Below are 22,810 nucleotides of genomic sequence, written 5' to 3'. Positions count from 1 at the left end.
CTTCTTCCCTAAAACTGCTGGATCAAAGGGGGTCCCACCAGCCCTTCCCGGACCAAGAAGGACCGTTTTCCAACAGGCATATGAGCATATGAGCAGTTCCTCTCCCAGCCAGTACCTTCAGATTGTAAGCCCATGTTCTTTTGACATCACCACACTGATTCTCAGCTCCTGGAAAACAACTCAAAGCTGGAGTCAGACACTCCATGTGCTGTTGGAGGATCTTCCCTGCAACACTGCTGATAGTAACAAAACACTATAAACAACATGAATGCCTGTCAACGGCAGAGTGGTTAAATTATGGTACAACCATATGATGGAGTACCATCCCATGCAGCTGCAAAATGACCATGTCTAAAGAGAAAAGGCAACGTACATAGGCACATATACATATATGTGTTTGGGTAGGCACAGAAATTCATTAAAGGATATTTATTCATTCAACAAATATGTTTTAAGCATTTTAAGGTATCCAAGAAACTTCTTAACAGGATTACCTACAAGGAGTGGGTCTGAAGGAAAAATAGTAACTTGTACTTTTTGGTAAGCTTCTGTACATTTCTTTTTAAAACTATGAGCATTTTTTTTTTTTTTGGTGAGGAGGACTGTCCCTGAGCTAACATCTGTTGCTGATCCGCCTCTTTTTGCTGAGGAAGATCGTCCCTGAACTAACATCTGCGCCAGCCTTCCTCTTTTTTGTATGTGGGACCCCCGCCACAGGGTGGCTTGATGAACGGCGCTAGGTCCGTTCCCGGGAACCAAACCTGCGAACCCAGGACGCCCAAGGGTAGCACGTGTACTTAACCACTACGCAACCGGGCCGCCCAAGCATTATTTTTTATAACGTCAAAATTAAAAAAAAAAAAAAAGGAAGTTTGATAAAACAAGTAGAAATATCCAACAGGCACTTGACTGGAAAGGGGCAGGGCTATGAAGAATTAAAAAATCTTCTCTACAATTCTATCAGGTTGGCAGTAGGAGCATCCTATTTTTAGGGCAGGTGGGAACTTACTCTAAAACGGAAAAAAAACGGGCTGATGATACACCAAATACCGCTTAACTTCTGGCGGCCCCGGTCCTCCTACCCACACGACTCTGAGATGTGTATCTGTAGGTGGTGTGAAATTGAAGCCGAGGGAGCTGCTGCCTTCCGTCTCCGGGGTGCCTCTGACACGCCGGGTCATGCATCTCCCGGGCTCAGCGTCGAGGTGGACGGGACTCTGAATCTGGAACCACCCTCCCCACGTTACCAAGCAGGCAACTCAGGCTCCCAGAGGTCAAGGGCTAGGATGCGATTCGACCCAGCGCCGACCTCAGAGGCCGCACTCCTAACATGCAGCGCTCCGGCAAGCGACTCCTGGCCCGTAACCCTCGGCGTCCATCTCGAGGCCCGGGACGCGGTCGGCGCCGCAGCCCGCACTCCGGAGGCGGCGTCCACGCGGAAGGGGCGGAGCGTCCGAGTCCCGTCTCTAGACACCGGGAGATCGGCGCAAGCCCCGCCCCCACGGTCACTGCGCGCCCGTCCTTTCCTCTCCGCAGCGCCGCAGGGTCTTGAAGATGAAGCAGCGAGTTCGTCCCGGGCCACATCCGGGCGTCTCCGGCCCTCTTGGCTTCTTTCACTTAGAGCTCGACAGCAGCTCGGCTCTCCGAGCCCTCGGGGCCGCGCGAGCAGCGGCGGCGACGTTGGCCAAGGAGACGCGAAGTCGGCAGGCCGCGCCCGCGGGACTGTGCCGGGGCGCATGCGCGATGCATGAGCGCGGAGAGGGCGCGGCTGGATGCGGCTGCGGCTGCGCAGAGGCGGTGCCAGGCGCTGCGCCTGCGCAGTGGCGGGGCGGGGCGGGAAGGAGGGAGGCGGCGGCAGCGGCGGCGGCTGCTGAAGAGGAGGAGGAGGGGGAGCCGAGGGAGGTGTTTCTGTCAGTTCCGGCTGTTTGTTCGGGAAGTGGATCCGCCGCTGCCGGAGCAGCCCGGAGGGAGCTGCGGATCGCGAGGCCAGCACCGACCCCGCCCGCCCGCGCGCGCCTCCCCCGCCCGCCATGGCCCGGGACTACGACCACCTCTTCAAGCTGCTCATCATCGGCGACAGTGGTGAGGGCCGCGGTGGCCAGAGGCGGCGTGGGCCCTGCCGGGCGCGGCCCGCGGGGGCCTCGGGGCGGGCAGGCGGGTGGGGAGGTGCCGGCCCGCGCGGGGAGGGCGGGCGGGGCTGCCCGGCAGCCGCCGGCCCCAGGGGCGCGCCGAGGGGCCGGGGCCGCGCCGAGGTGAGGTTGGGGCACCGGGCTGCGGAGCTGGGGGGCCGGGCGCGCGGGGGTCGGGGCCAGGCCGCCGGGTCCGCTCACCGCGCCCGCCCCGGCCTCACGTGTGACCTTGGTCAAGTCGCGCGATTTCTGGAGTTGGAGAGCCCCGGGTTCGGGTCCGGGGACTCCCAGCTTCCTCACTCCGTGACCTTGGGTGAGTTGTTTCGCCTTTCTGAGCCTCAGTTCCGTCGTCTGAGAAGTGGGGACTTGCCTCGCTGTGGTGTGAGTATTGGGCGAGATAAGGCTGAAAAAGTGCTTAGCACCCGACCTGGCGTAAAGTAAGCTCTCATTGGGCGTTAGCTAGTGATGGGGTCATCCGTACCCTTTGTAAGCCTCAGTTTCTTCCTCTGTAAAGTGGGGCTATTCCCAGAACCTGCCTAGTGGGATTACTGCGAGGTTTCAACGAGGTAAGGCCGGTAAAGCATCTCGCACAGGGCCTGGCACATTCCTGCTAAATTGCTCTCTCTCTGTGGTTCGTTTCCTCATCTGTGAAATGGGGTAATGGTAGAATCGGCCTCACGGGGCTGGCTGAGTGTTCAGTGACATAATGCACACATAGTGTTCGGAACCGTGCCTGGCACACAGTGAGTGCTCAGGACGTGTTTGCTGTTGCACACTGTGTACTAGACGGTACTGGAGGTGGAGCACTCACTACTAGGAAAGGGCTTTGACGGGATATATACTTGTGGAGGCCTCCTAGTTCGGTGCCCAGCTCTGTCTCCAGTGCCTAGTGCAGTGCCTGGCACCCAGCAGGTGCCTAGTACATGTTGAATGAATGAATGAATACTACGTGTCCTTAGAACAGGTAGGCAGGTTTCTGGGAAAGGGTGCAGGGTTTTAGAGGTGTTTGGAGTGTGGCAGGTAAGCAGGTTTATGGGGTGACCAAGAGGTCAGGGAGGCAGGCCCTAGGAGGTTTATGGGAGCATAGCTGAGGTGCTGGGGTTATATGATGGGGAAGGAGGCTGGGGAGCACGCCAAGTTTATAGACCAGACCTGAGTTGAGTGTGGGCTAGGGGTCATGTGACTAGAGGCAGAAGCCAGGTTGGTGGGGGAGCCTGTGGGTTGTTAAGGAAGGAGGGGACCAAATGAAAGCCGTAGTGAGACCCTGACATAGGAGTGCTAGGTTTCACCGTCATCGCTGGGCCAGGGAGGTGGGTGGGTTTTGGTCTCACTGTGGAGCTGGATTGGGATGTGGTTGGTGGTTTGGATCAGGTGAAGGATGGCTGAGGTTTCCGTGGTTACTGGTGGAAGAGAGAGGTAAGGGGAAAAGTTAGGGGCTAACAAGGGAGATGAAGAGTAGCTGTGCTTGGGAAGGAGTCAGAAAGGTGGAGGACAGATTTATTGTGGTTTGAATGAAAGAAAACCAGACGAACTGTGTAGACTTGCTCTTGGAGATGGCCTCTGGCATGCCCCAGGGCTCTGAGGCCTATGCCTTTACACGATTTGATTTCAGCCCTGGCCTTGGTTCTGAGGGGCTTGGCACCAGTATGATTTCTCTCCTTTTGAAGTTAAAGTCAGCCCACCTAAAGGTCAGGGGTCCTTATTCCTCTACAAGACATCTGGGGCCTGTGTGTCCGTCTCCAAAAATGAAAAGCATAAACTGTACATGAAGATGCAGCTTATTGGCTTTTCTCCCCTGTGGAACCCAGGGGATGGTTTTGGCCCCCGTCTCACAGTACGTTTGCGTGGTGTATTGATTTTTCACTCTGAAGTCAGGTGTGGGAGAAGACTCGCTGGCTCGAGATGGATGTAGTCTGGCTCCTAGTTCAGTCTGAGCATGTAGGACTGCGTTGTGCAGAGGAGACAGACGCTCTGCAGTTTAATTTCTCCTGATGATGAGCTGTTACTCAAAGCCGAGAGCTTCTGAGACTGGGAGATGTTAGCCATGGAAGTTGAAACTAAGCCTTGGTGACTGAGCAAGGACGCCAACATCGTGCACTCCCCTGAACTGGGCTCCTTCTGTGGCTGCTTCCTTAAGGTTTATCAAATGATTTCACAGACACTTTCTCGTCTGGTTCTCATCCATAGCCTGTGTAGTTTGTCAAATAAGGAAACTAAGGCTCAGAGGAGCTGACTGACTTGCCCACAGTTGCACAGCTTGTCAGAGGCAAAGCCAGGAGTTAATGCACATTGATGCTATGTGTGAGCAGCTGGTGTCAGGCCTGGCAAACAGCAGGCCCTCAATGTTAGTTTCTTTCTTTGTAAATCTAGAGTTCTTCTTCCCACCCTGCCGCTTGTACACGCTTCTGGAATACGTTCTCTCAGCTTTTACAGCTCTTCTTTATGCCTGAGGGTCTACATTTTCTCTTCCCTTGTGACATTGGCTTCGCTTTGTAACAGCGTTGCATCTGATCCATGGGGCTGGCCATCCTCCTTCTTAGAACCTGGAGGCTGGAGTGGCTGTCGGAGATCTGGTGAAAGCCTTCACTTCACAGATGAGTGAACTGTGGCTCGGGGGAGGGGGGAGTGACTTGTCTGAGTTATACAGTGAATTAGTTGCTGAGCCAGGATTAAAATTGAGGACACTTTACTCGAAGGTCTAACGGTCTTCACCAGTCTAGAACTGAAGCAAAGCGGCGTGAGGGAACTACAGCCCAGGGAAGAGCAGGGCCGAGGGTGGGGACTTCTGTGCAGGCTTTGAGGAGCAGAGGATCTGTGTGGGCCAAGAGGCAGGCAGGGGAGAGAGGGTGTTTGATGCAGGCAGAGCAGTGATGCAGAGTGGCATGTATGGTTTTTGCAGAATCAGTCTTTGTCTCCTGGCCACCAAGAGGCATCGAGGGCCCAGGCCCGTGCTCCTCGCAGGGAAAGGACACTGGGCTGGGCTGGTTGGGTTTCCTGCCAGATGCGGCTCATGCGAAGCTGTTGATTGGCTGTGGTGAAGGTGGATTGGTACCTATCACTCCCTTCCCTCCGCCGGTGCTGTGGGGTGAATGGTGGCAGCGTGTTTCCCCAGGGATGTTTAGGAGCTGGCGTTTCTCAGGGTGGGTTTCTGTTCCTGTTAAAGGGACGAGCAGTGTTGGAGGTTGGTGTCAGGCCCAAAGCAGCAGTGAGTGTGGGGACTGTAGTGGCCTTTGTAGCCTGGCGGTTTTCAGCAGCTCTGCCGTGGAGCCTGGGGGTGAAGGCAGGGGCCCCGGGGAGGCCAGGGAACGCTGCGCCTCATTGCCTCCTGTGGAGAGAGCACTTCCCCCTTGTCTGTTTTGGGTATACGGGAGTCAGATAAAGTGTAATTTAAACAAAGGATTCTTGGCCCCCAAAGTTTGAACCACTGCTTTGGCTCCTGTTAATGCTGCAGTTATAGGGTTAGATAACACAGCTGCCAGTGCGATTGGCATTCATTTAGTCATAAATTCATTCAACAGTGCACCTACTAAGTGCTGGGCCCGGCTTCCAGCACTGTGGATGTCCAGGGTGAGTGAGGCGAGATCTCCTTCCTGGAGGGACTCACAGCCTGGCGGCCCAGACACGAGCTTTTAGCTGAGTAAGCAGACCCAGAAGGCCCCGGGAGGAAGCAAAGGGGCCGGCAGGGCCGGTGGGGTGTTGGCGTCAGGCAGAGCCGTGAGGGACCCAGCCCAGGACTTGGGCTCTCCTCGGGCTCAGCAGGAAGCTTCGCAGAAGCAACGATGAGGAAGTGGCTCTGAGCGAGAGCACTGCAGGCCCAGGGCTGAGCTGCAGGTCCTGCGGGTACAGCTCCGGTGTGCTCAGAGCCGCTCCCCCAGCCTGTCGCTGGGAAGGTAAGACCCAGATTTTCACCATGAAACAAGTTTTTCTGGGCATCCCTGGACAACTCACTCACTTGGAGAAGTCCCTGGAAGAGATCCTCCAAGAAGATTGCCCAGAGAGGATGTCTGGGCTTAGTTGGGTTTAGAGAAACACAGCTGGGGATGGGGGCAGAGGCAGTGCTTTCTCTGAGGATCTGATGAACGCTGCGGGCTCCTCCCCACAAATATGCACAGATACTCAAAATTCACACTTAGCTTGGGGCGTTTCTGAGCACCTAGGTTAGGATCTCCTCATAACCAGCTTTCATAGCGCTGCGGCTGCACATCTAGCAGGAGTGAGATGCAGCAGCCCCTTTGGGGTCTTTTTATTCCATGTCCTGAGACAGATGCATGATGACTCCCCAAGCAGGATGTATTGGAAAGAGCTAAGAGCTCGGGCGGGCGTAGACAGCCCTGGATTCAGATCTCAGCTCCACGCTTCCTGCAGAGGCACCCTAGGCCAGCTGCCTCGCTTCCTGGAGCCTCAGTTGCCTCTTTAGAGATGCGGTTGGAATTACAGGAGGGTTGCAGTGCCCACCACACACAGTGCTCTGTGCATGCTAACACTTTCCTTCTGTGGCCAGTTGACCCAGCTGGCTTTTGGCCTTAGGGGTGGCTGGGGTAAGGGGATGGGACAGGAGGACACAGGATAGGTGCACCTTGGCGGGCTAAAGCTGCTCTGTGTTGAAGTAAAGGGAAGCCAAGCTTATGAGGTTCCACCTGTTCTTGGAACAAGTATGCCAGGTGATGCTGTAGCAAGTGAAATGGTCTGAGCTTATGTGAGCTGTTGGGCTGATAGGTGTAAGGTAGACACGCCCTTTCTACCCCTCCAGTGGGTGGAGACATCAGCCAGGGGAAGACGGCTGACAGTTGGTTTGGGTTGTCTGGGCCTCAGTTTCCTCACCTGCAAAATAGCCTGATGACCCCAAGGGTTCTTTCCAGCTCTACAATTCCTCATCTCACATTGCACACGAACTGAAGCTCCACACATGAAGGGCAGTTTTCGAGGGACCATGTTTTAGACACGGTTTAGGGCAGTGCCATTTGGTTGACCTTCCCCTTGCTTTATTTCTGTCGTCTGGTATCTTCCTGTGGGTTGCTGGGGCTAGCCCTCAGTCCGGGGTCTGGGCACGAGTCCCTTTCTCATCTCTCCCTGGGGATTTGGGGGCAGCTTGTCTTATACTAGGACGGAGGAAAAGGTCAGAGATTGAGTGGGAGAGCTGTTCTTGGTGTGGAACGGGTTGGGGAGATAAAAAACAGCATTGAGGAGGGAGATGGGTCTTGCTGGGCTTCTTAGGAGTTAGGACCTGGGAATCACATCCCCGAAGGATTGGGGTTGGAGGGGGACCAGTGCCTCCTCTCATTGCCTGCTTCCTCTCTTGCAGGTGTGGGCAAGAGCAGTTTGCTGTTACGTTTTGCAGACAACACTTTCTCAGGTGAGTGGGCCCCTGGGGTGCTGCTGGGATGTTTTGGTTATAAGATCCCTTTCTCTGGTGCCAGAACACAATTACCTCTGCCTAATGTCACAACTGTCCTCATTCTGATTGCCAGAGAGGGAAGGAGCAGCAAGAGAGGCGTAGGTTAGAAGTCTCCCTGGTCGGTCTTTATCGTGTTCAAAAAAATCCTTTTGCGGGCCCATCCTTTTTCCACCCAGGGTCTTTTTGTGCCCTAACATTTAAAAAAGAAAAACAAAATTAAAGAAATGTTACAAGTTAGTATATGCATATATAAAATTTCAAACAGGAGGACTCAGTAAAGTGAAAAATGAAAGCTTCGCTTCACCTCCTCCCCACCCCCTGGCCCTGGTAGCCTCTGTTCCGAGTGGTGTGTATCTTTCTGAGCGTGTGTAGCCGTGTGTATCTCTCTGACGTTTTTCTCAACTCCGCATGCGGTTTGGCAGTGACCTGCCTTCCCCTCAGCACATCAAGCGTCATCCTTCCACGTCTCTGTGCAGCCCTCTGGGTCTTTTGAATGGCTGTGGAGTTTCCTGGGCCGTGTGTGGATGCCCCTCAGTCAGTAACGGTGCTCTTGGTATGTGTGCGCTTTCTGGCTGCATCTGTTTTAGGTGATGCTGCATTACTTGGGATACATTGTATGTTTATTCTTGTAAAGAAGCGGAGTAACTAGGTCAGGGCGTATGTGCGTTTAAAATTTTCACGGGTACTGCCAACTCGCCTTCCAAGAAGTTAACTGACACTCCCACTGAAGGGGTCGAAAGTGCCCCTTGTCAACTCTGATCAGTGCTGGGTCTCAGTAGTCTTCATTTTTACTAAGCCGATAGGCAAAAAGTGCTGTCTTGTTTAAAGGTGTATTTCCCTGATCCCTGGTGAAGCTGGACGTATTTTCATTTGTTGAATCCATCAGGTTCATTGCAGAGGCTTCGGCTTGGATTGGCCTCTCTGATCAAGGTCTGAGATGTGACTGTCTTGTGGGGAATTCCCTATGATGTGGTTGAGGAGTGAGCTACAAATTGGAAGTGATTACATGGCCAACACCTCTGTCTTGGTGGAGCGGTGGGTTTCTCCCCACAGTAGCTCTGCAGCACCGCTGGTGGTGTGATGTTGGAAAGAGTTGTCTTCCCTGTGTGACCGTGAGCGTGACTAAGTCTCAGCTTGTCTGTAAAGTAGGACTAATCATCGTCCCTCCCACATGGGCTATTGCATGGATTACCTGAGATAGCGCAAGTCACTGTGTCTGGGACTAAGTAATCTCTCAATAAATACAATCTCCCAATAAATGTTTCTGTCTGTTTAAGAATGGCAACTAATGGGCAGCTTCTCATTATGCTGGGAAGCATTCCTCTTCCTCCTTAGGTCCCTCTTACTCCCTGTCCTATGAGCTTTCGACTCCTGGAGGGTTCTCTTTTGCACTCTCTCTCCTCCTTTCCGTTTCTGCTACCAGGGTCTTAGTTCAGACCATTGTTGTTCTAGCCTGAAGCATTTCAGCAGCTCCTGCCCATCCCACACCGGACTGCAGAGTTCGCCTGCTAATGCACGTCTCTGGCAGGGTCTGTTCTCTGTTGTAATGCTGCAGCCACCCTCTCTTTTGTGAGCAGAGTTTATAGCAAGGTTTCTCCACTTCAGCACCGTTGACACTTTGGGCCCATAATTCTTCATTCTGGGGGCTGCTCTCTGTGTTGAAGGATGTTGAGCCAGATGCTGGTAACATTGCCACTGCCCACCCCCGCCCACTTGTGATCATCAAAAATGTCTCTAGACATTGCCAAGTGTCCTCTGGGGGCACAGTCATTCCTGACTGAAAACCACTGGTCTTCACGATCTCTTTTCAGCTCAACGTTCTGACTTCCTCTCTCGTGCTGTTAGTTCATTCTTGTCTTTTCGTGCGCTCGCTCTCTCGCACGCTCCCTCATTCAGCCAGCAGCTGTTTATTGAGTGCCTGTAGCACTAGGTGCGGGGTCACCCTCCTTGGCATTATCCAGAGCTCGCGGAGCACCAGATGCTGTCTTCTTTTTGAAATGTATTCTCTCTCTGCTTGTGCCTCAGCTCTTTTGCTCTAGGTGGATGTCTTTCCCTACCTCATTTCATCCTTTGAAATTGTACCTATTCTGTCAAGCTAGGCCCAAATGTGACTTCTTCCCCAAAGCCTTCCTTGATCTCCACCCCACCTTGAACTTTGACCTTTCATATATCCTTTCCGTACCTCATACAGTCACTGTGTGTGACTTATCTGTGGCACTGTGTATACTGTAAGCTCCTAATGGAGCGAGAATGTGTGTTCTTAGCATTTGGGGCTTTGTAAGCCTAGACAGGACTGTTACATCGGCCAAAAATTCTCTTCAGCTCCATCTTTCACACAGCTGCCCCAAGAGAGCTGTTTACAATGCAGCTCATGCTCTGGGTAAAACCCTTCAATGCCTGCCTGTCACACGCAAGGGAAAGTCCACACTCTCTAAAGTGGCACAAAGGCCCTGAGATCTGGCTTCGCCCCGCCCCCGCCCCCCCCCAGCCTCCAACTGTGTGCTTGACCTCACATGACCCCCACCCATTGCTGGGTTTGCTGCTGTCTTCTCTGCCTGGAGCAGCGTTTTGCAGGTCTGACTTGTGTATTAGGAAGTTAATTTTGTGGGTCGTTTAAAATGTTTGGAATAGAATAGAAAACAAAAACCCCAAGTGCATCATAGGCCTCCCACCATTCTCAGACCACAGCTAACATGTCCCTGCCCCTCCCAGTAAAGGAACCTGTCCCCGCCCCTCAGTCACATCACCTGTTTTATCTCCTTTGTGGCGCTCATCACTCTTGAAATTGTCTTCTTATACCACTTTGTTTCATTGTATCCTGCCTGTTGCCCTCACCTCAACTGTGGGCTCCATCGGGGCAGGGACCTTGTCTTTCTTGTTCAGGGCTGTGTCCCTGGGACCTTGAAAGTGCTGGGCACAGAGGGAGTGGGGAGGGATCGTGGAGCCCGGGGTGGCCTATGCAGTTTAGGACACGCACGGTCTGATGGGACACCCAGGGGCCTTGCTAACGTGTGTGTGTGTGCAGGCAGCTACATCACCACAATCGGTGTGGATTTCAAGATTCGGACGGTGGAGATCAATGGGGAGAAGGTGAAGCTGCAGATCTGGGACACGGCGGGGCAGGAGCGCTTCCGCACCATCACCTCCACGTGAGTCAGGCCTGCTCCCATTCTGATCCCTCGCCACTGACATTTGGATACTGTTGAGAGACTAGTCCCGGGTTGTGGGAGAAATGTCACTGGGATGGGTCCTGAGGCTGTCAGGAGGTGAGCTCCTTGCTGGCCGCAGTGGGTGCTGTCGATCTGAGCCCTTCCTCTTCCTGAAGATGCATGAGGAGGAGGGGACAAGGTGTGGCTGCTGCCTGTGGGTGAGCAGTGGCTGAGCCCCCTGGCTCTGGGGGCTGTCGGGACAGTACGCGTCTGTCAGCTTACCCCCTGGCCTTCAGGTCCTTTGTCTGTAAAATGGGACAGCAGTGCTACTGGCTTCACCAGGTGGTCAGACACTTAGCCAATAACAGCTACTCGTTAGGTATCAGTTGTGACCCCTAGGGTCGGCCATGCAGGCTCCCATCACCCACTGTGACTTCTTGGAGGTGGCTTCTCTCTGCTGGAAGGAACACTGATACATCAGAGGCCCTTGAGAGGCCCCTCCTCTGCCTCCCCAAAGCTGTTTCCTGGGAACCTGGCTCACCTATAGGGTTGGCCTCCTTTGCTGCTGCAGCACCTCTGTGCTTAGCTGCAAAGAGGAGGAAATCCCAGCTGGAGCTCCAGACCGCAGGAGTCCTGTGGAGAGGCTCTTGGTTCTTGGACTGTTAATGGAACAGGTTCCAGGACAGAGCAGGGCTTGGAAGACAGACAGTTTGGAATTTACATTTCTGTTCTACTGTGTGACCTTGGGCAAGTTGCCTACACTCTCTGTGCTTCAGTTTCCCAGAGGATTTACCTTTAGGATTTGCTTTAATGCTGTGTCCTGTGTCCCAGGTACTCTGTGCTTGGGCCTCTCATGGATGATCTCATTGAGCTCTCGATGCTCTCTGCAGTCGATACTATTATTATCCCCGTTTCACGGATGAGGGAACCTCAAGCGGGGTCCTGCTCCCAGTGAAGGGCAGAGCCTGAGCCCCACCTCGGGATGTATGCAGAGTAGCAGCTGGTGTCTGGCTGCCTGTAGTAGTTGCGTCTTCGGTGGCCTCTCCTTTCCCTCCCCAGCAGTTCCTGTGTGAGTGGGGGCTCCTGGGAAGGTATGTGAGGAAGTTCTCTGGCCAGAGAGCCCTTTCCTCCCTCAGCACGGAAACGGGGCGGACCCAGGCTGGCTGCCCATCCCGAGGCCCCTCAGGATCTTCTGAGGGATGGGAAGTGCGAGGGCTGAAGAGACCCCCTTGGGGTGGCTGGGAATGTGGGGGGACTGCAGCGGGTGTTGGCTGAGTGTGGTGGGGGGATAGGCCCGGTGGGTGGGCGGCCCTGGTCAGGGAGGTTTCAGGGGCTGGAGCCTGAGCAGTGCTGAGCAGGAGGGGCTTCTGTCATTGGGTAGCCCTGTAGTGCGCATGTGTGCCGTGGTCAGTGACCTCCCAAGACCCCAGGGGTCCCCATCCTGGGGGCTCCCTGGCTCTGCTCTCTGTGACACTTGCTGATGAGCCGCCTGAGCTCCCCTGTATCTCAGTAACTGCCAGCGAGGCCCTGAGGAGGACGGCTGGGTCAGAGGCTCCTTGGGGTAAGACAGATGTCACGAGCTCTGGGTGGCCCGAGTGTCCAGGCCTGAATGAGACCAAGACCTCTTGTGAGGGTCTGGAGGTCTGGGCACTGACCCCACACGTCCTTACTCTTGGTTGGGACTGTTGCTAAGGACTTTACCTGCTTCATTTCAGTTAATCCTCACTGGACAAGAAAACCGAGGCCCAGAGGGTGAAGTGACTTAGCTTGGTCAGTTAGTCAGGAGTTGAATTGAGGTCTTTCTGATGCCAAAGCTCTTGCCTTTGCCTAGTCCACAGCCCTGCTCGCTGCTGGCTTCCTACCCCTGAGGGAGCGGGGCTGGGGCAGAGGGCAGGCGCTCCAGTGCCTCCTGTCGGTTGAAACCAGTCAGGGAATCCAGGGCCGGCTGAGAACATTGGGCCTACGGCCACGGGAAATGCTTCAGGGAGGGCAGTGGGGCCTGGGCTGCCTGGGCCCTTTTGGCAGAGAGCAGCCCCAGCCCTCCCTGGGCCGCCGTGAGGTCAGCTCCTCTCGGGGCGGGAAGGGGTGAACTGCCTCCTGCATCCTGTTGGGGAGACTGGAGCTGCTCAGCTGCCCGAGGGCACTCTGTGCGCTGGTGGCCTCTGGGCACCGGGGCAGCCCCATCCTGCCTGGCTGTCTGGGGAGGCTGAGGTAGCCCCATCTTGGGGTCCCTGACTCTGCCCCTCATGAGGCAAGAGTCACTGCAGGTCATGCCCAGGGGCTGCGGAGAGACTGGACGCCCTGTGATGGTAGCTGGCAAAGAAGGAAGGAGTCTTGACGAGTTTAGGAGTTTGTTTTCTTTTTAGGGATTGGGGCAGTCAGGGTGCAACAGTGTGGCCTTTTCTGATTCGGGGCATTAAAAGAGAAACTAAAACTGCATGCTATTAGCCTGATGAGAAAGAGCCCTGTGTCACTCCCTCATAGTTTGTCTCTCAGTAGCTGGAGTTTGCTGACCACTGAGGTGTGGCTGGTGGGTGGGTTGGGGAGGAGTGAGTAGTGAGGTGTTGGATGGTGAGGTGAGAGGAGGAGATGATGAGGAAGGAAAGCCCCTTCGATACCTGGCCCTGGATCCAGGAGTTGGACCTGGCCTGGTGACTTCCAGCTGTGTGACTTCAGGCAGGTCACTCCACACACCCTCACGTCCTCACTGGTAAAATGGCGACCCTCATGTCTGTCAGACGAGGGTGTGGCAAAGATTAATAAGGTGGTGGATAGAAAACGCTAGGCCTGGCATAGAACTAGGTTGTCGTGAGTGGAAGTGATCACTGGTGGCAGTGGTCACAGGAAGCCCAGAAGCACTGGTGCTCTCCTTGCTGGAGCTCTGAGCCCCTGACCTCATCCCCAGACCATTCTCTGTCTTGGATAACGTCCCCCTGCCTGGGCCCCAGAGAAAGCGGAGGTTCCCAGGGAGCAGCGGGGGCTTTGGGCTGGGGCCGTGGCTGTAGGCATTTCTTGGCATCTTCAATAGTCTTCAGCAAAGGAGAATTTGGAAATGCATTCCACTGCTTGCATTGCCTTGCTGTCAGGGGACAACTCTCTGTCCCCCTGGTTCCCAGCATGCATTCCTGCACCCGCTCAGGTGGGTGTCCAGCAGGGTGACCCAAGTGATGATCTGGCACTCCCAGCAGCAGCTGCTGGAGGGCAGGGGGCAGGCGCAGGGCCGAGAGCTGGCTCTGAGGGCCCACTGCCCAGATGAGCACTTAGACAACGGGATAGTTAGGGCTCCCCAAGGCAGGAGGTGGCGCTGTGTCCCTGAGAAGCAAAGCTGTGGGCAGATTGAAGCCCCTGGGACATCTCAGCAGGTGTCTGGGGGGTGGAGAGATGGGTCGAGGGGACAAGTTGGGCTTGACCCCAGAGTACAGCAGGGCTTCTCTTGCTCAAAGCCTTGGTAGCCAGATCAGGGAAGCTGCCTTCACCGCTGCTCTGCTGTGCTGTCCCCTGGTTTGCTTCCACCTGTGTCAGGGGCCTCAGATTGTCATGGAAGGAATATTAATAACGATATAAAGAGCCACCATTCCTTGACCGTTTGCTGCTTGCCGGCCCTTGTGAAAACATGTGTTATCTCCTTTATTCCTCACAGCCACCCCGAGAGTTCAGTACAGGCATCCCCATTTTATTTTATTTACTTATTTATTTATTTTTATTTTTTTAAAGATTTTATTTTTTCCTTTTTCTCCCGAAAGCCCCCTGGTGCATAGTTGTATATTCTTTGTTGTGGGTCCTTCTAGTTGTGGCATGTGGGACGCTGCCTCAGCATGGTTTGATGAGCAGTGCCATGTCCGTGCCCAGGATTCAAACCAACGAAACACTGGGCCGCCTGCAGCGGAGCGTGCAAACTTAACCACTCGGCCACGGGGCCAGCCCCGGCATCCCCATTTAATAGTTGAGGAAACTGAGATGTGATGTGGCGCATGCAGTAACCTTCCCAGGGTCCCACGGCCTTTCAGAGATGGAGGCTTTTGTCCTGTGGTTGGGCCTAGGATGTGAAGAGTTGGCCAGAGAGCCAGTGGGCAGGCAGGTGAAAACATAGCTGCACCCCCCAGCCTGGCCGGCTCCATCCTTGCTAAGCCCGTGGGGCTCAGAACTGCCGCTCGGAGGACCTGTGGCTTATGGGCCAAGTGCCCAGGCGCTGATAAGCCAAGGCAGGTGGAGGTGCTTGGAGTTGGGCCAGGTGGCAGCCAGCGGGTCAGGTGGAGGCAGCCTGTCCACTCAGGAGCGTGGCCTCTTGCAGGCAGTGGTTCTTACCCTTGTGCTCAGAAGCCCCGGGTGAGGAGAATCTGCAGCTCTGGGTGATTACACAGTGTCGGGGCAGGGAAGGCTCTCCGGGAGTGTGAGGCCCTGACCTTGTCTTCCTCCCGGAGCTGATGTCCCCATCTGTCCTCCTGAAGCGTGTGAATAATGGGGACGCAGTGTCTGGAGAGGAATGTTTACATCCTCCTGCTTTCCGGACCTTCTAGCTAACCTCAAGCAGGGGGTCTGCACATTTGGATGGTGGCACGGTGGGTATCTGGGACATCCTCTTCCCATCCGTGCCTGGCTGCCCACGCAGTTCCCGTGCTCTCCCTCCCTCCGGCATGGATTGGACGAGCCCAGAGTGGCAGGAAGGGAGGTGCCCACCTGCCCCCAGGGGAGTGAATGCAGACCTTGGCAGGGCTTCACAAATGGTGTGTCTTCTTGGAATGGCATTTTACTAAGACAGACTTGAGGAGAGAAAATTTTTTAATGTTAAAACAAAGACAGTGATAATATGATATCAAATGTAAAAACTGCCTGATCTTTAGAAATAAAATAAGAACTTAAAAGACGTTTGGACCTAGTGGCAGAGTTTGAACCTGGTTGGCCACCTCAGGGCCAAGCGCTCCCTATTCACTGGTCCCCTGGGGACAAGCGTGAGAAGCAGCGCTGGTGTGCACCCTTTCCTGCTGGCCGGGGCCCGGGTGGGATGTGTCCAGCCGAGGCCAGGTGGAGAGCAGACTCGGGGTGTCCGCGGGAACATCCACCCCCTCGCCATTTCCCTGCTGCTGTCCGGCTGTGGGCAGGCGGGTCCTAGTGAAGGGGCTCCTCTTGTCTAGGCTGAAGCTCTGATACACTCTGGCCCTACAGGTATTATCGGGGGACCCACGGGGTCATCGTGGTTTATGACGTCACTAGTGCCGAGTCCTTTGTCAACGTCAAGCGGTGGCTTCACGAAATCAACCAAAACTGTGATGATGTGTGTCGAATATTAGGTGAGGCTGGACCCAGTGGGGTGGGGACAGTGGGATGGAGGTGGTGGGGGGTGCTCCCGCAGGGCCGGGCTGACTTTGCTTTGCCTTGAAGTGGGGAATAAGAATGATGACCCTGAGCGGAAGGTGGTGGAGACAGAAGATGCCTACAAATTCGCCGGGCAGATGGGGATCCAGTTGTTTGAGACCAGCGCTAAGGAGAACGTCAACGTGGAAGAGGTGAGGCCGGGGCTGGAGCAGGGACGGGGGAGGAGTGCGGCTCTGTCCCCCACCATGGCCCTCCTCTCCCCACTCCTAGCCTGCCCAGGGCCTCCAGGTGGCTGACAGAAAATGTCACAGGAGCTGCATTTATTGAGTGCCCACTGAGTGTCAGGGATTGAGGTAGGCCCTTTAAAGGTGTCAGCTCATATCTCAGCAGTCCTCTGAGGTAAATTATTCCCACGTTTCAGATGGCAGACTGAGGTTCCAACTTAAGGAATCTCACTCAGCTCCTAAGAGGCTGAGTCAGACTTAGACCTGTCCCACACCACAGCCACGCACAGTTTCCGCTCAGTCCTCTGCCTCATTGTCCCTCCTCTGGGCCCACCGCAGTTACCTCTTCCAGGTCTCGGGCTATCCCTAGGGCCTTGGCCTCCCTGCAGAGACCAGGTTGCTTTCTTGTGGCCTCCAGAGCTCAGGTGGGCATCTGCTGTGAGCCCCTCAGAGGCTCCGGGGGCTGTGCATCCCCCGAAGACTAGCTGAGCCTCCGGCCTGGGGTGGCTTCCCTTCACTCTGCTGGGCCTGCTGGAAAGCAGTTGTGAATCTGTGGGAGAAAAGCTGGACCTTTTGCCAAGCCCAGGCTGGCCGTGCTCGTGGCTTTGGGAGAGTCCTGCCCCACAGTGTGTGGCGGCCAGAGGCCCAGGGAGGCTGAGATCTCCATTGCATGCTGGACCCCGACTGCACAGCAGTGGGGACCCCAGGTGCCTCAGTCAGGCTAGGATCACAATACGGGCCTTTCTGCTAGGGCGCCTGTGGCGGGCCCGTGTGCCCTTGGGCAGGGACTTAACCTCTCGAGGCTCCATCTGTTCCTTCTGTAGATTGGGGTCAGCTCGGAGTCCCTGCCTCCCAGGGTGGTGAGGAATAAGTGAAACGAATTATGTCAGCAGGTTATGTCCCTTTCCCAGCAGAGTGGAGGAGAGGACTGTGGGTTGTTGGGTTGAGTTCCACTGGGTCCTGCATTGCAAGGACGTCTTAGGGTGGTCCCAGGAAGGTTCTAGGATGTGTAGTAAGGTGCATTGGACTAGGCAGGCTCCTACATGGGGTAGTGTCCCTCTAGCTTGTAACTAAAACAGAGGCACCTTTATCCATCTTGTCGGAAGATTCCAGCTGAAGGAAAGGGGTTCTTTCTCTCTTTAAAAGACAGACTAGAAAATCCCTGAGAGATTGCCTTCCCCAAGACATGGCTCAGGGGTCTTTGATTTTGTTTCTTTTTGACCTTTATAATTTACCGCGTCCTTCAAGAACGGGTTTGGGGGCATACATACAAAAAACTTCATGAGTAGAAATAGAAAGCTGGGCGTGGGGAGGTGGGGAGGCGGCCATGCTGGCCAGCAGAGGTAGCACAGCCGCCATGGCGCCTCCTCGCTGGGTCTGAGGCCCGCCCTGCCTCCTTCACCCTCACAGATGTTCAACTGCATCACAGAGCTGGTCCTCCGAGCAAAGAAAGACAACTTAGCGAAACAGCAGCAGCAGCAACAGAACGATGTGGTGAAGCTCACGAAGAACAGTAAACGAAAGAAACGCTGCTGCTAATGTCCCACCCACCCACTGCAGAGACTGCACTGCGGCCACTCCCCTGGCCTGAGGCCCGTGGGCTCCTCGGGGGACAGTCTCAGTTTCGTGCCGTTATTTAAAGAATTCTCTCCACGTTTTTGTATCGGGAGGCGCCACGGGCACTTCCTCCCCTCCCCCTCAAGTGCCAAGAAGGTGTTGGACAACCTGCCCTTCCCTTCTGGTGCCCCTGCCCCCTGGCCAAGGCGCCTGGGCCCGGCGAGGACGCTGCCAGCCGAGCGGACTGATTAACCAGAGTTTGTACATAATGTATATTGCTTTAACCAGCGTGTCACCCACGTCCTGCTCTGGCTTTTGCCTCCTTAATGCCAGCCTGCTGCGACAGACCCTCCCTCCCCTCCCCATCCCATCTTACTGCCAGCAGCTTCCTGAGGAGACAGGATCGCGTTCTAGCCACGTCTTTTGCCAACCTGGGCTGGTGGAGCGGGCTCCATGTTACTCGTTCTACGGGCTGTCGGCCTCTGTCCCTGGCACGCAGGGTCTCCCCCGTCTCCAGGGCCTGTGCCGCCTCTGTTCCCAGCCCAGGTCCCTTCCTTCCCCATCCCCATCCTGGCAGCTGGGAAAACCTGGCCCTGGGGTAGGCCTGGAGGTTCCCTTAGACTAAGGCCCTGCCCCCGGCTGGCCCAGTCCTTTGGTTCCACAGGAGTCATCCCTGCCCTTTGGCCAACAGGTTTCTTGTCCTGCCTTCTAGATGCCTCTGAGTGACACACCCAGGGGAGCCGTGGTTTCTAACCTATGCCAACTGTTTCAGTTCCACCAGAAAGGTAGGGGTTGTTTGTGCAGCGATGGGGCTTGCAGGAGGGCTGAGGAGCATTATTTTAACAGATAAAGAAAATGAAGCCAAATCAAATGAATTAAGTTCCTCACACTTTTTTCTTCTCTTCCTGAGGTTTGGTTGGCACAGCAGCAAAAGTTGTGGCCGCCTCACTTTGGGTCTGGTGTTTTTAGAAAAAGTGAATAGCTTCCTGTCATTGTGGCGCCGGGCTCTCGGCAGAGCAGCTCTGCCTGCCTGGCCGGTTCTTGGTGGGAAAGGACCCTTGTCTGTGTCGGCCCAGCGCCTCCCACTGAGTCCCTTGGTCTCTGATGCAGCACCAGGCACCTTGGAATGTGGGGAGCGGGTGCCCGGGGCTGCTGGACGGCAGGCAGCCTTGGACCACTGACAGAACTGTTTTAGCAGCATGAGGATTTCTTCGCGGGTGGGAAGGAATGGCAACTGGGGCTGGGAGCCAGCCAGCTTTGACCCACCCCGGTCCCCTGGCGGAAAAACCAGGGTCATCTGCACTTGATTACTGTCCCCCGCCCGGGACACCTCATTCACCTTTCCCCTAAAAGGATCACATAACCTGGAAATAATTTATTTCAACACCATGATGTGTGTTATTAGATTTCCTTTCCTAGGCGATTTCCAGGCGAAGCCCTGATTGGACAATCACGTCACAGATCACACTGCAGATTTTCCATGTTAACACTTGATGGGTTTTTAATCAGTAAGAACTAGGGGTTTCTTCTGACCTGTCTCTTCACTTTCCCCAAACTGCCAAAGGCCCGTGGTTCCATGTGACAGGTGGTGGAGCTCTGAGGACTGGGAAGTCGGTGCTGTAGAGGGCGGCTGCGGGGCCAACTGGCAGGCGGCCCCCACTGGTTGGGGCACTGGGAGCAAAAACGTGGTCTCCGTCCTCAGGACTGTCGTGGCTGCCCAAGGTCCTATGGGGGATGTGCAGAGCTCGGGGCTCCTGAGGTGGGCGGCATACTCGACTCTGAGCATTCAGGTGACGCCAGTGTGGCAGTGCTTGCAAATTCAAGCAATAAGAGGACGGGGTCCTGGAATTTTCCAGCCGAGGCTAGAAGCCACCATGGCTTCTGGCAACTGGACGTCCAGCCCGAGCTGGTGGGGTGATTTTGGTGACTGTGTGCCTGTCCCGAGTGTTACACGCATGAATGGGGGGTGGGGGGCTCACAGGGCTGGACCGATATCCTGGTGGACCTGATGTGAAATTCCTGTCGAACAACAAAACTTTTAAATGGTTTGCTAGGATTATTTCTGTATTGAAAGTTTCTAATTATGCTTTTTAAAAAAAATACTAAAAATAAAGGTTCAAGCTGTCCAACAGTCTTCCGGGGTCTGTTTCCTCTCCTCCAGCTGTCCTCTGGGTGGGCCTGGCTCCTTCCCGCCCATTGTGTCCAGCTCATTTGTTTGGTCTGAGTCCTGCACAGGTGCCTGCTGGGGCCCAGGGACACTGTCAAAGCCAAGTTTGTTTCCTCCACCAAAGGATGGTCTGGGCCAAGCTTCCCCTCTGGTTGGATGCGCTGGCGGGGAGCACAGTGGTATGGTGCCAGGGGAAGCTCCGTGTTTATCTCCGCATGCCCGGAAGGGCGCACTGGAAGCTCTGCCCTCAGCACTCTCTTGCTGGCTCCAGGTTTCTGCCAGGCTATAGGGCCCGCTCGTGGCTGGGGGAGCAGTGCCGGCCGGCTCTGCCTGCAGCCGGGCAACCGCAGCACTGGCAGGGAGCCCAGGGCCAGGCTGGGCGTGGCGGCAGTACCCTCTGCCCCTGCTCCCAAACGGCTGTCACAGACAGGATGCCTCCACCCTCTGAGGGAGGTGCCCCTGGAGGGCTGAATCTATTGATTGGGCACCAGCGTCTGAGGTGACCTCCCAGCTCGTGGGTACTCCCCACTGCTGCCTTCTCCTGGCCAGCCAGAGGCCGCCCTGAAACGGAAGCCGCATTCTGACCAAACCAACCCTCCAGGTACCCAATGACTGAGGCAGGAAGCTCTGTAGAAATTCATTTTATTCTTAGACTATTTTCAAAAGAAGCAGTGGTGTGCTGTTTTTCTAAAAATATGCCTTTATAGATTTATATATAATATGTATATTATAAAATCCATACACATATTTACATGATTGCTACATACAAAATTACAGCACTGTGGTATGTACATATCTATAGGTACATTCTTTCCACTCATCCCTGCTGTGCTTTTCCCAGTGAGGGAGGGAGACGATCCTTTGTAAAGCGGCTTGTGGGCTGGCTCAGCCCAGGGCCCTCTGAGTTAGGCCTCAGCAGAGAAGGTGGAGTGGCTGCTGAGGAAGGAGCAGAAGCAGCAGGTTGCAGGATTCATCCTTCTGCAGGCCTGGTGGGCAGTATCTGGAGACATCCACCCCGTGTGCCAGTGCTGCCCTTGAGGTGGAGGGGGCTGACCGCAGACCCCTCCGGGGCCACTCTGTGGCCTGGACTTGCTTGGCTGAGCCAAGAACTTGTATCTATGAGGGGAGCAAGGGGGCTGTGGGAGGAGGGTGAGACCCTTCCTGGCCCTGACCCCATGAAGGGGAAAGGGCTGGGTGGCTGAAGCCTGCAGAGGGCCTGTGAGGAGGCCTGCCCCTCAGGGGAGGCCTGCACTGGAGGGAGAGCCATGGCAGCCGGAGGGCAGGGCCCTTCGTCCTCCTGGGCTCGGGATGGCCTCAGCCAAACTCTGGGAGAGCCCACTGTGGCTGAGCGTGAGTGAACAAGCCCAGCCGTCACGCCCTGCAGGCTGGGTCTCCTGCCCGAAGAGGTGCTCCCGGCAGAGGTGCATGCACGTGGGTGAGGGGCCGCCTCCTCCCTATACTCCCTGGGCCAGCGACTGGGGGAGGGATGGAGGCTCAGGCCTGGTGGCCTGCAGGACTAGGCCCCCAAGGCTCAGGCCAGCTGGGGGCAGTGATGACCTCTTGAGGCATGCAGAGAGGGGCCTCCATTTCTTCTGTTCCCCATATTCCAAAACAGGAGGGCAGTGGTACCTGGGGTTGGGCATGGGAGCCACTGAGGGGGGGTGGGGTGGGCTGTGATCCATTGGGTCTGAGCTGCGGACCCCAACCAAGGGGCTGCTCGCAGCCTGAGCCCTGCTCAACAGCAGATCCTGGGGATGCCCAGGCTGGGCTTGGCCGGGCGGTGGGGACAGGGCTCCTGCGTGTCCCTGTGTTGAGGGCAGCCTTCAGAGGCCAAGTGGGCCCTCCTAGACCACTTGGCCCCAGTGTGGGTGGGCAGTGCAGCCGCTGAGCCCAGCCCAGGGGGGACCCTCGCGTGCAAACATGGTGCACGGGGCCCTCGCCCACACGCCCTTTTCAGTCACCTCCAGTCCACCCATCCTCACTGGCCTGACTCTTCCCAACTTAAATTTTCCTGAAGAATGAGAAGAGCCGTTTGCCTTCAGTGGTGCTGGGCTCGTCTCCGCGCCCCGCGCCGTGGGCCCTGGCGAGGGCAGCAGCAGGCCGGCTCCGTTCCTTCAGGTGCGTGTCCATCAGCTGCCGATCAATGACCCTGTGCATGTCATCCTGCAGAGGGGAGAGCGGATGGGGCTGAGCAGGGCTCTGACCCGGCGCTGGCGGTGGCGGGGAGGTGGCACGTGTGGGAAGGACATGAGATGAGGATGAGGGATGAGATGAGTGAGCGGCTGCAGCCAGGGCTGCCCTGGTCAAGAAAGCAGCAAGTGTAGACGCGATGCCAGGACACGCAGAAGCCACGTGACACCTCCATTCTCCTCAGGGCTTGAGCTGGCTTCTCCTTGCTAGTGTTATCCCCTCAGCTGACCCCACAGATGGCCTGGCCTTAGAGGCCCAGGGAACGGCTGCAACCTATACTTCCCTGTCTCTCCACCCGGGCCGCTGGCCCTACACCAGTGCTCAGCCTCCCTGCCACTGGCCCTCTCTGCCCCACCTCCTGTGTCCCTTGGGGCTGGGTGGGTGCCTCTCACTTGGTACCCACCCTCCCAGGCCCTAGGGCCACCTCAGCTTGCAAGCTCTCCAGCCCAATGGCCTGCCCACAGAGGGATTCTCCTGACCCTTTTTCCCTTCAAATTATTACCAGCCTAGCTGCTGATGCACACGCACCACGGGCAGCCCCACATGGCAAGGACGCAGGCTCCCTGGGTGCTGCCCCTGCCCACCACCGACCATGCACTCCAGTGCCCCCTGGCGAGGCTCCATCTGTGGCGGAGGCCACGGCATGAGCATCGTCAGGGCTTGTCTTGCTCCAGCTTAGGCCGATC

At 55.9% G+C, this 22,810-nt stretch overlaps 2 protein-coding genes across 5 annotated transcripts in view; one reads left to right on the top strand and one right to left on the bottom strand.

The window, feature by feature from the left end:
- Positions 1 to 1,817: 1,817 nt before the first annotated feature.
- Positions 1,818 to 19,896, top strand: RAB35 (RAB35, member RAS oncogene family). 2 transcript variants are annotated; one of them, XM_044775768.2, is made up of 6 exons: positions 1,818 to 2,082; positions 7,432 to 7,482; positions 10,550 to 10,673; positions 15,837 to 15,961; positions 16,053 to 16,177; positions 17,621 to 19,896. In XM_044775768.2, the coding sequence occupies exons 1-6, from the start codon at positions 2,031 to 2,033 to the stop codon at positions 17,747 to 17,749; spliced, it is 606 nt and encodes a 201-aa protein (XP_044631703.1). In that variant the 5' UTR covers positions 1,818 to 2,030; the 3' UTR covers positions 17,750 to 19,896. The 2 variants fall into 2 exon arrangements, with proteins under 2 accessions (XP_044631703.1, XP_044631704.1); XM_044775769.2 differs by lacking the exon at positions 16,053 to 16,177 and having other exon boundaries at positions 1,846 to 2,082; positions 17,621 to 18,638.
- Positions 19,897 to 20,562: 666 nt separating this feature from the next.
- Positions 20,563 to 22,810, bottom strand: part of BICDL1 (BICD family like cargo adaptor 1) — a 92,840-nt gene continuing 90,592 nt past the window's right edge. For all 3 annotated transcript variants that reach the window (XR_006531536.2, XM_044775771.2, XM_044775774.2), the window contains one exon: positions 20,563 to 22,097. Coding sequence is in view for 2 of the 3 variants with exons in the window: in XM_044775771.2 (XP_044631706.2) it covers positions 21,936 to 22,097 (162 nt within the window). In the remaining variant the exon portion in view is untranslated. The remainder of the gene's footprint in view (positions 22,098 to 22,810) is intronic.

Source organism: Equus asinus, chromosome 8 (genome assembly GCF_041296235.1).
Source record: "Equus asinus isolate D_3611 breed Donkey chromosome 8, EquAss-T2T_v2, whole genome shotgun sequence".
Taxonomy (NCBI): Eukaryota; Metazoa; Chordata; class Mammalia; order Perissodactyla; family Equidae; genus Equus; species Equus asinus.
The sequence above is the reverse complement of the archived record's forward strand: the minus strand, read 5'-3'. Positions and strand labels throughout refer to the sequence as shown.